The sequence below is a fragment of the Podarcis pityusensis genome (genome assembly GCF_964106645.2).
Source record: "Podarcis pityusensis genome assembly, chromosome: 8".
NCBI classification, from domain to species: Eukaryota; Metazoa; Chordata; class Lepidosauria; order Squamata; family Lacertidae; genus Podarcis; species Podarcis pityusensis.
In genome coordinates, this window is record NC_138033.1 from 59,870,876 (window position 1) to 59,888,389 (window position 17,514).

Below are 17,514 nucleotides of genomic sequence, written 5' to 3' on the forward strand. Positions count from 1 at the left end.
ATAAAGAGAGAGAGAAGTAAGAGGCAGGCAGAGGCCTAAAGCCTCTCGAGCGGCCGTTAGTTTTCGCCCCTCATCAAGGCTCCCCGCCCCCCCGCTCACGCCACGCGCAGGCACCGACACTCACACCCCCGGGGCCCCGTTAGGTCCATGGAGGCGGCCGGCCGAGCCCCGCCGCTCAGCGCCGCCCAGCTGGGCCGCCTGCGGGACGAGCATGGAAAGGTAAACTGGGGGGCGGGGAAGGTGGGCCTGGGGAGGGGAGGGGGCGAGGGACGGAAGGCGCCTTCCTGGTGGGGAGCCGCGTGGCTGTGAGGAGGGCAAGGGGGTGTTCTGACGCCAGGCCCGGCGCCTCAGGCCTGGTCGGGGGCGCCTCGTGAGGTATGGGTAGGGGTAGGTTGGGGGGGTATTGCTGGTATTGGGGAGGGGCCCGCGGCCCGCGAGGGTCGGCTGGCAGGGGAGCGGAAGGGGACCCCGTCAGGGGGTGTGTCAGGCACGCTGCCTGTGTCATGGCAGCGCCATGTGGAGGGTTTGTTTTGCAGAGGGTTTCCTTTCCACTTCCCCATGTATGTGTGCATGATGGACTTGTGTGTGTGTGTGTGTGTGAGAGAGAGAGAGAGAGAGAGAAAGAGAGAGAGCACGCGCTTTAAACAGTGCAATTATTGGTAATCCCCCCCCCCCCCCCAAAGAAACCGTAGTGTGAGTTGACAGTGCAATTTTAACCTTTCCTACTTGGAAATAAGTTCATCTGGATGGTACCCAGTGTTGGTTCTACTCGGCTTAGACCCCTTGAAAGTAGCGTGGTGGTTATTGCTATTCTTACAACACTGTTTTAATGTATATTTACTTATATATTTTACTACAGTCATATCCTTCTTCTTTCTTGAAAGTGGCATACATAATTCTACCCACTCCTCATTTAATCCAACAACAACAACCACCCTGTCAAGTAGGTTAGGCTGAAAGGCAGTGACTGGCCCCTAATTATTATTATTATTTTTATTTATTTATTATTATGGACGGCTTCCAACAGAATATTAAAATACAGTAATCCACCAAACATTAAAAGCTTCCCTAAACAGGGTAGCCCCAGGTAGGGCTTGCTCCAAGGTCACCCAGGGAGCTTCATGGCTGAGTTGGGGACTTGAGCTCTGGTCTCTCATTGGCCCTAGTTGGACACTGTGTTATCTCTTGTCTCCCCAAGTCGGAATTCAAGGTAACTTCCAACATTTAAAAACAACATTATAAAATACAGTACAAAGTGATAAGCAAGCTCGCTTAAAAAAAAACTAGTAAAAAACAATAGATAAAATACACCACAACACATTTAAAACCAGTAATTAAAGTACAGTTTGCCTTGATCAGCAGTCCACTGATCAGCATCTTAGTTTTTGAAGGCCTGTCTGAACAAGGTCTTAGCCTGCTGCCGAGAAGGATTGCAAAGAAGGAGCCAATCTAACATCTTTTGGGAGGGAATCTGGGAGGAGCCTCAGAAAATACTGTCTCATGACACCACCAAAAGTTATGTCATATCCATTGCAGTGGTACCTTGGGTTACATATGCTTCAGGTTACATACGCTTCAGGTTACAGACTCTGCTAACCCAGAAATAGTGCTTCAGGATAAGAACATTGCTTCAGGAGGAGAACAGAAATTGTGCTCCGGCGGCGCGGCAACAGCGGAAGGCCCCATTAGCTAAAGTGGTGCTTCAGGTTAAGAACGGTTTCAGGTTAAGAACAGGCCTCCGGAACAAATTAAGTACTTAACCTGAGGTACCACTGTACTTCCAATGGGTCTATTCTGAGTAGAACTCACATTGGATACAAATCACGGTGCTTCAGGTAGGGCTTATGTCCAGGCAATTGTGCATGGAGTTGTAGGCTAAAATGCAAACTTTACTTGGGAGTAAGTTCCGTTGAACTTCAGAGGACTGGCTTCTTAATAGGCCAGAGTTGTAGATAAGCCCACAAAAGTTTTTGGCCTGCGATAAAAACTTTTTTAAAACAAGCCTGCAGAGGAATAGTAGTGTTTGGTTTCTGTGCTGGGTGCAATCACTTGCTCACTTGGCCTGCATTCAGTTCTTGACTGCAACTATTAGAGCTGAAATAGTGCTACATACTAAAAAGAAAAAAGACATCGAAGCATACTATTTAGCCTCTTGAAAGTTGCAGTGACACATTTATTTGGAAGCGAGTCCACAGAAATTGGTAAAACTTACTTCCAAGTATGTGGTTTGTTTATGAGAGTTGAGCATGTTCAGTAGCTACAGAACTTTTGAGTGTCAGTTTGGAAAGAGAAACACAAAGGGGGCCACAGAATGGGTTGCAGGGCTGCTGCAACAAACAGCTGCAGCTGTTTGTTGCAGCAGCCCTGGCGACAAGCTCTGCGGGTGAATGGTGCTTCTGGAGCTGGCCAGGGGGTGCTTCTCAGGTCTCTGTGGGGCAGTGTGAGAAGGCACCTCTCTTTGGGGCAGGGGGGCAGCTCAGAGACCAGGGGCGGCAGCTGCGGCTGCCCAGAGGAATCCCAAGGAGAGGGGAGAGGACAGGTGACTGAGGGAACACTCTATAAGAGAAGGTATTCGAGAAAGGGTGAGGGGCTGCCAGTGTCAGTATATGGAAACATCGCAGCTGCAAACAGCCAGCTTGTTGACATCACCTATCAAAATCTCTCTGGTCTGTCTGGATGTCAGCCAGAGGAGGTTACCGGTATGCAAGCTCCGAGGACAGTGAGAGGGGCCAGCCTCTAAGGAGGGGGCTTGCAAAACAACAGCCAGCTCTGCAGGGAAGGGGTGACATAACTAGGGTCCTGAGCCCTACAGGGGTGCTGCAGAAAGAATGTAGTTGGTCAAGGGACTGAGCCAGGGACTCAGAAAGGTTGAAAACCTCTGACTTAGGGTATTCTGTAGGAGTGATATGGCTGACTGACTGGAACCCTGAACAGGAGTGTTCCTGTTTGAAAGTGAGGACACAGCAATATATTGTTGCCTATCCCACATGTTACTCTAGGAGTAAAACAGAGCTGAATGATGGGGATAAACTGACCAATGGTTGTCTTCAGGCTGGACAGATTGGAAGTCCTGTGCTTATTCTGGCTATCAGGAAATCATATACAACATGCTGTGAGGGTATGATAGGACTACCACATGGGGAACAAGGCAGAAAAAGCACACCACTTTACTTTGGAAAGACATTACCATGGTTCATACATTCAGTGGGAGAAGTTGCTGTGGTACAGTGTGGCGGTGAAGTGGTGCAAGCAGCTTCACTCCATTGCACAACCTTGACTGTGCACTGAACCATCCACATGATCATCAGTCATGCTCAGGCTTGGTTCATATCTTTTCACCTCTTTCATATGGGATAAGCAACATCAACTGGGCCTCCGCATGACTGGCCATTTCTGCAGAAAGTGTGGTTTACACTGGAAACTAATTGTGTTTTAGAGGAATAGGACTTGGCTCGCCCATCATAGGGTCGCTGTTTTTTTGTTTGTACTTTCTACATGTGCTTGCACAAACACTGAAAAGTAACTTAAGTGGAGCAGAGGAGCTCCCTATATATTACAGTTCTTTGAATCCCTTTGCATGTTGTACAGGACTACTGTATAGACAAACACCAGGTCAGCTAGTGTGGGAGAATGCAGCAGAAATAATAGAAAAAGCAGCATTTGCAGATGGCTTAGTGTCTCCTGTTGAAGTGCTATTACATTCTATTTTCCTGCCCACAATCCCTAGTGAGGTGAGCAGAATACATTAGTTATCCATCCCTATGAGATGTTTTTAAGACACTTTGGATGGGGTGAAAATATGACTTTTTTGGTTTTGTATTGCACTGATAACTTTGGGAAAAATTTACATTTTATTTGTCTTGCAAGAGGATAGATTCTTGTTCCCAGCATTGTACAAGTAAGGGTGAAGAGAGCCCCTTCTGCTATGTTTAATCATAGAGATCTGATATAGTTGGGGTTATTTTGTTCTGTTACAGTTTAAAATGTTAGCATTAACAATATTAAACAATAGTAAGCTATAGTAGTGGTGGCATCACAATGCTCAAAATGGCTACAAGTTATTACATGAAATAGGTGTTAATTAGACAAGAGTAGCAAGAATCCCAGAGAGCTGAGAAGAGGGTTTAACATGGTTTCCACTGGCATATCCATTGACAATCCAGCACCTGACTCCAGGGGTCACTTTTCCATCTGCTCTATGTGAGAAGCCCACTCCCAAGTGATACGTAATGCCCTCACTTCTTGGCGAGGTGCATTTGCCCTTGGCTTGCTACAGGCAGTGGCAGGAATGCCAAAGAGCTTGGGGAAGTCTTTAACCTTCTGTTCTCTCTGTGTCGCTTTTAGCTGTCCCACCATCAAGATGGGTTAATAGCTATGTATTGAGTTGTATAATCTTTTATAAGCTGCTTTGGGGATTAATTTATTTTGAAAGGCAAGGTATAAATCTTTTAAAATAGATAAAGGGGTAAAACAAAAGGATTCACCAGCTTTTTAACCTTTCTCTAATAAAAAAAAATCTAGCACCTGAAAAAGAAATATGTCCTATGTTTATGGGAAGGTTCATTCATTTATCATGACCCCTTGGCATTCAGTTATAGGCATAAATGGTCTAACTTCTCACTGGAGTTCTATCCAAACTAAAAATCACTAATATGCTATTTTTGTGCTTTATTTCTTTTAAATCAAATCACTTCAGAATCACTTAAGGAAAGGTTCCCCATATGCTTACTGCTGTACCATCTGGGCTGTTTTCAGGTCATTACAATCTGTTGTGTAAATAAGTTCCATAATATGTAGCAAACATGCCCAGTTTTCTCCAAAATGTTGAGTCCGTATATAGAGGCACAGAGTCAAATTAAATTTGATCCAAAACTCAAGAGTGAACCTACCCCATCCTACCCCCACGCCTGGAAGTGATGCCTCTTAATCATTTCATGACTTGAAGAAAGTATGAATGGATTTCAGTAAGAAGCAGAATGCCTGAGGGGCTGTCAGTAGAACTGGATATCACATGGCTCTTCTTCACACATACAAACTACTAACTTAGGTTGCTGCAATAATCAAGTGATTAACACGCATGTGAGACACCATTATTTGAAAAGAAACCAGAGGGAGCAAAAATAAGAGTAGGTTATTGGTTCAGAAGAAGCGTTCCACTAAAATTAACTGCTGTGGTGTTAACTCAAATGAGCTATGGTCTTGGGGATACTTTTGTAACTTGTTAAGGCTAGTAGGCAGCCCACATATGGAAGGATTGCTGCTTTAAGGCATCTGCCCAATGTAGCAGATTGCAGACTGGACAGCAGTTTTATGCATATACAGTGTGAATTCCCCACCCCACCCATGGCAGCTTTCCCAGCCTGGTGCCCTCCAGATGTTTTGGACTACAGCTTCCACCAGCACAGCCATTGAGGAAGCTGGTATATTATTTGTCCCTTCTAACAGAATGGGACTGATTCTAGTCTTAGGATGGGTTGCAATGTCTTACTGTTGAGCTTGTGGTGTTCAGCAGCTTCAAATGTTTATTAAAAGGACTGCTTACCTATTGGAAAAATCTGGTGATAATTTGTAGAGGGGATAGTTAGGTACAGCTGTTCTATTTAATTTTCACTGTTCAGCTCAGAGACAGAAATACATTATCAGAGAACATCTAGTAACGACATTTACCTGAGAGTACTTGTACTTTTAAAAAGTTTCTTATGTTTTTGCAGAGAGAAACTTGGGAGAATAGTTTGCGTTCTTGGAACATCAAGTTCACTTGTTTGCATATGAAAAATATAAGGTCAAGGACATGGATCTGTGAATCTTCATGTTTGTTAAACTACTGGTAACTTACACATAGTGCATTTTTCCCAAGATTGTCCATTGAGAAGCTAGAGGAAAAGGCTGTTTTATAGGTCAGAAAGCTTTTCTTTGCCATCAATATGTGTAGCTTTACATTTTTCAGTGCTGTTTTTAAAAGGGATTTTTAAAAAATAAAATAGGAGAATTTCACAAAATATATTAGTTCTCTTCAGAATTTTGAATCTTTCACAGCCCAGTACTTAAGTCTATTTACTGAAGTAAGAGCTGCAGACTCACTTCATATATAAAATAAACCAGTTTGTCATTGCCCTTGAGACTGGTTTGGAAGCTGCAGTCTGGTTGCTGTTGTGCACTGGGGAACTGATAACATATAACACCTGTGTTGAGAGAGCTGCCAGTACATTGTTAGAGTATAAACCCCTAAACAACCTGGAGCCTATGTACATAAAAGGCTGCCTTAGTCTCTATGCACTTCCCTGATCTTTGTGATATGCTACCAAGGAACATCTGGAGGTGCCTGGCATGTCAGACCATCAACAAGAGCGCGTGAATTTAGTGTGGTAGCGCTAGGGTTAGGGAACTCTACCCAGTGCAATCAAATCTGGCACCAGTTGTAATTTGTTTTAGGCATGAACTTCAGACTTCATTATTTCAGCAAGTCGCCTTATGAAAATGATTTACTGTTTTTATGCCCTTGTTGTCGGGTAACCCAATCTGTACTTCTTTCTGTTTCTTTAATGTATTTTGATTCAGTTTTATTTGTTTTGTTTCTGTACATAGTGTAGATATATTTTATCCGTTTGCTATTTGGAAATGAATGAATAATAACAACAGTTACAAAAACAAGCTGTGGTAAGCCTTGAACTCACTCAGTCAATCCCCCTCTTGTGCATGTCAGGGTAATAGACTGAACGTTTTCACTTTCCATTTTGAATAAACTGCACCTTCTATTTACATCCAGATGAGATAAATTGTGGTGTATCCTAATTGTTTTCACAGATAAGGATCCAATTGTACTTTTAGATACTAGTTTGTAAGCTAACCATGGGTCCAGTTTAGCATTATGTTCAAACTGCAGTTCAGCATTGTGTGTGTTAGCTGGCCTGGACTCACCTGCTCCCTCTCTGGCAGGCTGTGAGGAAGAGATCAGAAGCATTTGCTTTTAAACTAACAAGAGTCTCCATTATGTTTGAACTCATGGAACTTTGGTTAGTATAAACTATGGTTGGTGAACAAACCAAGATTATAAATCATTCTTAAACCTTTTCATTTCAGCTGACTATAGAAAATCTGGTTAGTTTAAAAGCTGATCCTTCCAGCTGCACTTGGAGGACAGAATGCATAAATCCAAGGCTTGTATTGGTTCAAATTCAAAATGCTGTAGTTTAGTGTTATGTCCAAAAATTATCTTAGCTTAACTCACAGTGTTCAGAGTTCGGACATGATGGAAAACTGCAGTTTATTAAAAAAAAGTGCACAGTAGTCTCCCCTTCTTCAGGACATATGGCAGAGGTAGCAATGCGGCGTCTACCAGATGTCGTTGAAGTATAATGTACATCAGGCCCAGGCAGCATGGTCAGGACTGTTGCAAGTTGTAATCCAATAATAGTCGGAGGGTACCACATTAGCTACCCCAGCATATGAGAACGAAAGCATCAGATTTAAAGCAGCATTGCAAACCGCCAGTCTGTGGGCCTAATAAACAATTTGGCTTGGCACAGTTCCCAATTCAACCTATGAGACTGTTCCTCACAAGCCATGGTCATCTGCCATCATATGCAATACAGTATTGGGTGTCGGGCTGGTAAGGATGTCCTGTAGAGAAACAACTGGAAGCAATCCAGTGCCTCTGTATTAGTAAACCAGCACAAGATTATTCTAATAAACACATTTCCAACAAAACATCTGTTTGGGTGGTAGGTGGGTTTTTATGTGTGTGTATGAGAGTGTGATGGAACATACACACCAGGTCTGGAGATACATAGATAAGCACTATTGTATGTTAGTCAAAATAATGATTAGCATGGAGATGAGCTGTATATCTCAGCTATCACCAACTGAAATGAGGCATCCTGCTCAGTATAAGTGTGATAGATTATAGTTTTCTATCTTGGTAGACAAGGACTCTAAACATCTGAGTCCCTTTGAAATGTATATATTAAACAGGACTAGACTAGAAAAACCATTAAAGTCAAAAGCCCTTATGTGAACATGGACAGTTCCATGCACATGACTGAGTTGCAGCCTGTAACATAGCCATTACCAGCGTCAAATATTTGACCCACCTGAGAACAACTTATCTATATGTGGGTGTTTCTGGTATGCTTTATATACTATTTCAACTTATCATCATGTTGCACATAGTAGCTGGAGTTTATCATTTTGTACTATTTTGGTGGCCAGAATGTCAATCTTAGCTCTTTAACATGCTTTGCTTTAGGTCCAGTTTTCCCTGAAGTAATTACATCTAGGCAATACCACTTTATACAGCTGGCAGGGGCTTGCAGGCTGAATATTCTTGAGTACACAAATGATTCATTACATTCATTCATTACATGTGCTAAATTAGCCTTGTTTTCTATGATAGATGGGTGTCATGTAAGCCCCCTCTGGCTGTATGAGGTGATATAGCCCAGATACAAATCCAGCACTTCAGCAAGAACCAAGGCTTGGTGTCAGGTGTTAAACATGTTTATACTGAAGATATATCAATTCTCAGTACTCCTAATGGAAAATAATTGGTATTTCAGTGTATTTTTTACTTTGTGTTAACACCACATTTACTTCCTTCACCTGTACAAGAGGTATCCTGTGGTTGGACTCCAACATTCACATGAACATGAAATTTAAGGAATTGTAATCACATTCTTGAGTGCTACCGCTGCCTTCATTTTTCTGTTAATAAATGGAAGCATGATTTAAATAAGATGCTTAATGTGGAGTGTAATTCAAGGTTAAACAGCCTCAAGTTGTGCTGTTTACTCATAATTAGGTAACTTTTCTAATGGTACATAATATTTCTAAACCACTTCTTCCCATTTTATAGATGAGGAAGTTTATGCTGAATGCTTGTGCTTTGCTGCAGGCCTTAGGAAAAGTTGTTGTCAGAGTTACAGTTAGATCAAGCTTTCCAGAAAGCCATTAAAGTTGCAATTCTATTAGCTCTTTCTAGGGAAATAGGTTCCATTACACGCACTGGGGCTTACTTTTGAGCAAATATGCTTAGTTTGACCTGAATATCTTAGTTTCTCAGAAATTTTGTTTGCAGACTGATATCCCTGTGTATAAATGCTGTAATAATGTTGGTTCAGTTTCATGTTTTGTACTCTTTATTTTGAACCCAAAACATTGATTTACAGCTTTTCTAGTTGCTCCAAGCAGCATACTAACATTTCAAAAATAAAATACAGATTGAGCAAACAAAGCAAACTGAACATTCAGAAATAAGTTAGGGGGTTGAATATATGATACACATCTTCTCACCAAAACCAGGGTTGAAATTCACCATGAATGTACAGTATTTATCATTTCAGAATTTATACAGAAATAGCCCTCTTTCTAGGATAGTGTCACCTGCAATGTGGTAAACAAATTCCAAATTTTAACTGCATACCTTCTTCTTTGGCAATCACTCATAGCCAAGTAAGATTGTCTTCCATGAATGCAGTCTTAACAGTGAGTCCATAAGTGACTGTGGAGGCCAATTCTGAATCCACACATCCTTCCACAATGGGGTCATAGGTTTTTGGAAAGGAGTTAATCATGGTGAGGGTTTGCCAAACATGCCTTCCTCTTAGTAGGTTTCCCCCTTTCATCCTGATTTCGAGCTTCTTCAAAGTCCATTACACCTTTGGTAAAGGCTGTTCTCCAATTGGAGCACCCGCAGGCCAGTGTTTCCCAATTGTCAGTGTTTATATTACACTTTTAAAGATTTGCCTTGAGAGAGTCTTTAAACCTCTTTTGTTGACCACCAGCATTACGCTTTCCATTTTTAAGTTCAGAATAGAGTGGTTGCTTTGGAAGACGATTATCAGGCATCCGAACAACACAACCAGTCCAACGAAGCTGATGTTGAAGAATCATTGCTTCGACACTGGTGATCTTTGCTTTTTCCAGTACACTGGCATTAGTTTGCCTGTCTTCCCAAGTGATATGTAATTTTTTTTCGGACGCACTGTTGATGGAATTTTTCGAGGAATTGGAGATGGCATTTTAAAGTGGTCCATGTTTCACAAGCATACAGTAAGGTTGGTAGTACAATAGCTTTGAAAAGAAGCATTTTTGTTTCCCTGTGAATGTCCTGATCCTCAAAGACAGAGCTCAGGTGATGCTGGATTTCGGCATCAGTGTTGGTCCTTGTGGGAAGATAACTGCCCAGGTAGGAGCAGTGATCGACACTTTCCAGTGTTACACCATTGAGTTGGATTTGTGGTGCTCCAGAGAGGTTGCTTTGTGCTTGTTGGTGCAGCACACTTTGGTTTTTTGGATGTTGAGTGATAGGCCAAGCTTTTCATAAGCTGTGAATAAATTTAGGATGGTTTGGAGGTCATCCTCTGAGTGTGCACCCCTAAAATCTATTGATGTTTTGCCTATCCTTTTTTGTTTTAGCCAATGTTAAAAATGTCCCATGGTTTTTTTAAGCAGCAGCTGATCCAGGGAAGCAGATCAAAGTGCTTCTCTCCTGACACATGGCTTCGTTTGGGACATTCTACTATCCTAAGATAACATTGCCAATGTATGTTTAAGAAAGTTTATATGAAGGTTGATTATGACTTCTAATTAAGGAATAACTTGTATTCATTCAAGAAAAGTCCATCACAGGGAATATAGTTCTTTTTTAAATGAGACATATGCATGTGAGTCATTGTTAGAAACTGAGATATGAAAGCTAGGAGCTAAATGACACCTTAAACCTAGGTTATGGGTGCAACAGCAGAATGTCTAGGTGCACTTCTTTTAAACAAGAATACAAACCTGAAAATGAATTAACTTCAGCTAAAATATTATGTTCATTTTCACATGGACAAGTCCTTCCCCTGCCTACCCCCCTAATATTCTTAAGAGGGTCTTCAGAGAGTAGCTGAAAGTGGGAAGGCAGAAAAAGGTCCTTCTTTCCTTCCACTCTGCAGTTTTAAACTGAAATCTTAGGTGCAGTACTGCACCCAGAGCTCAGAAACTGCTTGTGGGAATGAAATTCCCAGTCACAAAATGCACCTAGAACAATGGGAGTTTCAAACGCTGGTGTGAGTTCCCCTTGTGTAGAAATGATAAAATAAAAGTTGATTTCATTGTTGAAGTAGAAATCAAATAGCCTTTCAGTCTTGTCTTGACTGCATCCACTTCTACGTTCTCTTGGGTTAATTTCAAATAGAAAGTTGAGATTCTGCCTACAGTTATTTGGGAGTATATCCCATTGAATTCAGTGGGTAGAACTTGATAAATTCCAACTCTAATTTCTAAAGCTGCAAGTTATAAAAGGATACATTTATCATTTCCCCCTGAAAGTATAATTGGTGTGGTTTATTCCACCCCACCCACCTTGCTTTCGTTATGTGGAAAGTTTGAATTTGAAGAACTGAAACTGCATTAAAGCATGGGCAGTTGGATGATAAATTGTGGTTGTTACACAGAACTTGGGCAATTGCTTGCATATATTGGTGGTGATTCACATGATGGTGCCCCCTTGTGGCCCCTAAACAGCATTAATATAGATAAAAAGAGAGTGGTATGTTTAAAACTCTAGATGCAGTTGCTGTATAGACAAGAATATTGTTCTGAATCAACACCTGAAGGAACAATTATATTTCATTATATTATTTGTTGGCCCAGAGCAGAAATGCTTATCTGGCTTTGTTTCTTTTGCACATTCAAATGCATATCAATATGTACAGTATTCTGTTTTAATAGTATGGCTGGTGGTCAGGGCTTATGGGAGCTGTAGTCCAAAAAACATCTGGACGGCACCACAGTGGCTACCTCTGGTTTAGTGCTGGATAATGCTAGGTTTGCTGTGTGTGTAGTTAATTCCGTATTTACTTGAATGTAATTCACACCTTTTTTGGCCAAATTACATCACAGAAATTAGGGTGCACATTAGATTTGATGGCACATTTACATTTGTCAGCAAATACTTTTTGGTTTCAAGGTTTTGAAAATTTAGGTGTGCATTAGAATTGATGACGCATCAGGTATTCGTAAATACAGTAATCTACATTTTATTTAAAAATGTCAGTATTCAAATATAGCACTATAATCTCATGTTTGCAAGCACATACAATGGTACCTTGGTTCTCAAACTTAATCCGTTCCGGAAGTCTGTTCCAAAACCAAAGCGTTCCAAAACCAAGGCGCACTTTCCCATAGAAAGTAATGCCAAATGGATTAATACGTTCCAGACTTTTAAAAACAACCCCTAAAACAGCAATTTAACATGAATTTTACTATCTAACAAGACCATTGATCCATAAAATGAAAGCAATAGTCAGTGTTATAAAATAAATAACAGTATTGTAGATGATAAAAATTAAAATTAATTTTTTTTCTTACCTGCACTGATGATAGTCATAAAACGAAAAACAAGCCACAGTCACAAAAATGAAAAAGCCACACAAACAAAAACGCAAAAAACAGCAAAAACAAAAGTACCAAATATCACCTCAGAACACTGCAATCAGAAACAGAAGGCTTAAATTACAATGGTGGGGACTCAAATGAGTGGTGCAAGGGCAGAAGTGGGAGGAAAAAGGCTTAAATTACAATGATGGGGACTCAAATGAGCTGCGCAACAGTAAAAATGGAAGCTCAGGAGCACGTTCAACTTCTGGGGCAAAGTTCGAAAACCGGAACACCTACTTCTGGGTTTGCAGCATTCAGATTCCAAGTTGTTCTGGAACTAAGCTGTTCGAAAACAGACGTACCACTGTATATCATTTATACCAAGAGGAGACATAAGTCAGGTTCTGTTGCAAACACAATGCTTGAGCATTAACTACTATTTCTGAATAGCTACTTGATCTTGTACCATTAGGTAAAACTATGGTTTGAAAACCATTACATCATTCTCAAGCAGGCTGTCCTACAAGCAAAGGATATGACATTGGGCACCAAACTGAACTTTTACCCGCAAAACAAGCTGTTAAACTAGTTGAGATTTATTTGGGACTCAATCACAAATTTCATTTGAAGTTCTGGTTAGGTATTTTATGATCATGCACACCATGATAATTGGAGGTCACTAATTGTCTCAGGAGTTCTAAATGCTTTTCTATACCCACCCCACCAAATAACCCTGGCTATGTGTATAACACTATTTCAGTTTAAGTATGTCACAGACCAGGCTGGACTCTTGGGTACTGACTCCTGGATTCATGTTCCTCCTTTAAGGCAACCTGTGCTTGAATCCTCAGGAAAAGGTAGAATTAAAAAAATCAAATAAATCGCTTCATACATTTCAGCAAGTGTGGCTTCATGAGCCATTTTACAGGAGGGAGGAACCCTGCCAGTCAGAATATAATTTATTATTGTGTCCATGCTACCATGATAGCTGATGGGTTGAGCAGAAATGTAGCTGCCATTTTCTTCGATGGTAGCTGCTCCCTGCTTTTTGCTATGTACTTTACCCATTGCTTTTTAATTTGCTCTTTATGTACATACTTGAGAGTGATAGTAGTGATAGTGTTAAGGCACTAAATATGCTCAAAGCTGCAGCCCTATGAATACTTATCTAGGAGTATCTAGGAGTAGGCCCTACTGAATTCAGTGGGATATGCATCACAAAAAATGTGTATGTAATTAGACTGTACTGTGTATAGATGACGAGCCTGAAACAGCCTTTTTTTTTTTTTTTCCACTGGGAAGGAGTCCTGTCTGGAGAGCCACCACCAATCTGTCACTGACCTAGATGAACCATTCTTCTGTCTTGGTAGAAAGACAACCTCCTATGATGGGGCTGGGGCATATTTTTCTTCCGACTGCTCTTCCATATCCCTTTATGGGAAATATCAAAAGGAAGAATATGAAATTTAAAATAGATTGGTGTTATTGATTTTTGTCTTAAGGGGCTAAGGGTTGATGAAAACAGCATATGTCCATGTGCTTTTCTACTGATGGCCCATTTTTTCTTCCAAGGAAAAAAAATACTAAAAAAAGGCAAAAAAAGCATATGCTTCCAATTTACATATTTACTAATTAAAAAAAGCTTCCTGGAAACATTAAGCAGACTATCTTGAGTAACCTTTAACATTGTAGCTAATGGATATCGCCTGGAAATTTTCATAGAAGGTCTTCTAAATAATGTAAATGATTATGAATATGTAACTAGTTAATATGCAGCTACGAAAGGATTATCATGTAGAGGTTAATGAACACGCTGCACTTCACGGTTTGCAGGGGTTTTGCTTTTGTGCCTTTAGCTCACTTCATGCTTGGAAAGTCATGCATTGGGAATGGAAAGCTTCCTGTTTCCCTTTCTGGAAATGGGGCACTTGAGCTGGAACTTTCTTAAAAGGTTTCATAAACATTTTTAGTGTTGTTCAATGCCAACTTCCCAAACCTTTTCATTAAACAGCCCATAACAGTAGTAGTAGTAATGGCAGTATTTATGTAGCATATTATTCTAGTAATCCTTATTACAGTCCTGTAAGGTAGGCCAGTGTTACTAGCCCCATAATGTCGAGAAATCAGCCAGGTCATTCATGCTGTGAATATACTTTGAGTTTCATAGGATCATAGAATTGTAGAGTTTGAAGAAACCCCAAGGGTTATCTAGTCAAACCCCCTGCCATGCAGGAATCATACATGACAGATGGTCATCCAACCTCTGTTTAAAATCCTCCTAGGAAGGAGAGTCCACCACCTCTTCTGAGAGTCTCTTCCATTGTCAAAGAAGCTCTTACTGTCAGAAAGTTCTTCCTGATATTTAGTTGGAATCACCACTGTAGCAAGAAAAAGCCACTCTAGCAAGAAAACATTACTGTGTGCTCCCATGTGGCTGAGCTGATTCAGTGTAGTGGGAGGAAGAGGAGTAGCAGGCGGGGTAGGGAGGAAGGGCCACAGCTCACTAGCAGAGCTTCCATCCCGCATGCAGAATGTCCCAGGCTCAGTCCTCAATGGCATCTCCAGGTGAGGCTGCGAGAGACTCCTACCTGAATCCCTGCAGAGCCACTGCCGGTCAGTGGCATCAGTATTTCTCAAACTTGGGTTTGTATGCTACCTACTTTCTGATTTCTTCATGCACTTTGATTCTGTCCCTTACTTCCTGATTCTGAATTTAGTTTGCCGTAAATATTGTTCGCCCTAGTCCCGCCCCCCCATCCAAATCTGAAACCACAATTTGTGCACTAGCTATGACAAACTATGGTTTGTGGTAACCATTGTTTGCGTAGTTTCGATATTGTGGTTGACTACATGGAAGAAGTTATGGTGAATCACTAAGAGAGAGAGAGGAGGAAATGCATAAACCTAAAATCCATTTACAGGGTGTCTGAAATGGAGTCAGTGGCTTGCAGCTGAGGCAAGATTTGAACCAGCAACCTCCTAGATTGTAGTTTATTATCTTGGCAACAATGCTAGACCAACCAATGAGCTACAACAGCTCTTATCTGAGGACATTAAATTCTTATTTTGATTTATTCTGCTGGAAGTAATGAATAGTTGCCTCATTCTTTTCCAAAAAATCTATTAAGGAACTCTGATTTTAGAAGGGGAAAAATTAAATACAGTAGAACACATCTATGTCAGCTACATTTGTTTTCAGATACACAATTTTTATAGTGTATGGCATAGAATAGGATGATTCTTTCTGCCTCTTCATGTACAAAAATGACAAGCTTACAACAAATTGATGGGATTTTATGAAAGTAATATTGCTTTACATTTTTAAGTGGATTGTGCAAACTTCACTCAGGCTGAGTCTACAATCTACCTTGGAGTATCTGAATATAAGCCAAATCTTCATAGTTTTGCCAAGCCCCATCAGTCCCTCTTTACAAAGAAACCATCTACACCTGTGCTTTCATGGAACATTGAAGATAAAACATTATTTTTCTGGCAAATGTTCCCAGTAGTTGCTTTCACATGTTAGCTTGTTTGTGGGTACATGAGAAACAAATATTTGTAAAGATGATTTGTGAAACTCTATATTCAGATCGGAAATAAGTATGAGTTACTTTATTAAGTTCCTTCTACATGCAGAGGTTTCACAATCCTCAGAGTAAAATTGGTATATGTTTGCTTCTGATATACAGTCTGTGGTCCATAGAGCTATTTGCATCTATGCAAACCCTTCTGCTCCCTAGCTGGGACACTCTGTATTTCCTCTACTGAACATACCTTCTTTTTATTGCTTTGGCTACTGGAGCATTTCTTACCTTATGAAGAAGCATTTTGGGAGTGGAGGTACAAGAACTGCGATGGAAAGAAGGAGATTCAGAGTGCTGAAGAGTCCCTATCCATGTTCAGAAGTGTCACCTGCAGTTCGTAACAGACAATAGTTGAGGGAGCTATTTGAATCTGTAACTTCCCTCTGGGTGAAAATACAGTGGGACATCGGTTTTCAAACGTAAAACGTTCTGGAAAACCATTCGACTTCCGAAAACTGAAAGCGGAAGCCTCAATTCAATAGGGAAACTCAAAATGGAAGCTGCGTAGGATGTTCAGGTTCCAAAAAATGTTCGAAAACCAGAGCATTTACTTCTGCGTTTTTGGCGTTCAGGAACTGAAATGTTTGAAAACAGAGCCGTTCGAGAACCGAGGTTTCACTGTAGCAGTTTGGGAGATGGGGAAAATTATTTTTATGGGGGCTGCCGTGCGGGGGGGGGGGCGGGGAAGAGTAAATCCCCTTGCTTACATGTTGTGGTCCCATTCCTGATTGCGTCTTTAGATGCATGCACACATTTTAAGGGGCCAAAGACCTTTCAGCACAACTGATTACCTATTGTTTCTCATATGTTGCATATAGTCTTACCAACTTCCTTCAAAGTTGTATTTATGTTGTTTAGATAGCTCATTTCCCAGGAGCACATGATATAATATTTTGTACTTGAGAAAGTGCTGCTGTCACCATTATGTGAGACAGGCATTTATTAGATTGGGGTAGTCAATGTGGTGTCCTCCAGATGTTATGGACTACAACTCCCATCATCCCTGACCATTGGCCTTGCTGGCTGGACCTGATGGGGGTTGTTGTCCAAAACATCTGGAGGTTACTACATTGGCAACCCCTGTATTAGATAATGACTCACTGACCAACAAGGATCGTAACTCCGTCTCCTGTGTTCACATTGTTTTGTAAACTATTCAGAGGCAATGCAGCTTTATACTGTTAACAATTTAAGTATGGTTTTGTGTGTGCATTTAGTTTGATGAATACCAGAAACACTCTTCTCTCCTTCCACAAATGTGTCCCACTATCTTGAGAACAACTGGAACAGCTCTTATATATACATTATACCTCCAAGATACGATAAAGGGAATGGTAAAACCCTCTCCTCCCATACCTTGTATATGTGAATAGATTCCTTTGTTACTGTGAGGGAGTTTTGAACTCGGGTATTGTCATTACTATTATTATTTATTATTAGTGTTCAAAGCCCAGAATGTGTTTATCATATTTGAATGCTTTAAAATGTTGGTAGTGTAAATAGTGGGATCTAAAACTTTCATGTGTTTTGTGGGGTTTTTTTTATTGTTTAAATAGTGACAAGAACCTGG

General features: G+C 40.8%; 1 protein-coding gene across 2 annotated transcripts in view; it reads left to right on the forward strand.

Annotated features, from left to right (window-relative positions):
- The first annotated feature begins 5 nt into the window (after positions 1 to 5).
- The window catches only part of URI1 (URI1 prefoldin like chaperone), a 48,379-nt gene continuing 30,870 nt past the window's right edge, over positions 6 to 17,514 (forward strand). The window contains exon 1 of one of the 2 annotated variants that reach the window (XM_081015536.1): positions 6 to 219. In XM_081015536.1, coding sequence (XP_080871662.1) covers positions 148 to 219 — 72 coding nt within the window. In that variant the 5' untranslated portion in view covers positions 6 to 147. The remainder of the gene's footprint in view (positions 220 to 17,514) is intronic. The other variant, XM_081015537.1, reaches the window with a different exon arrangement.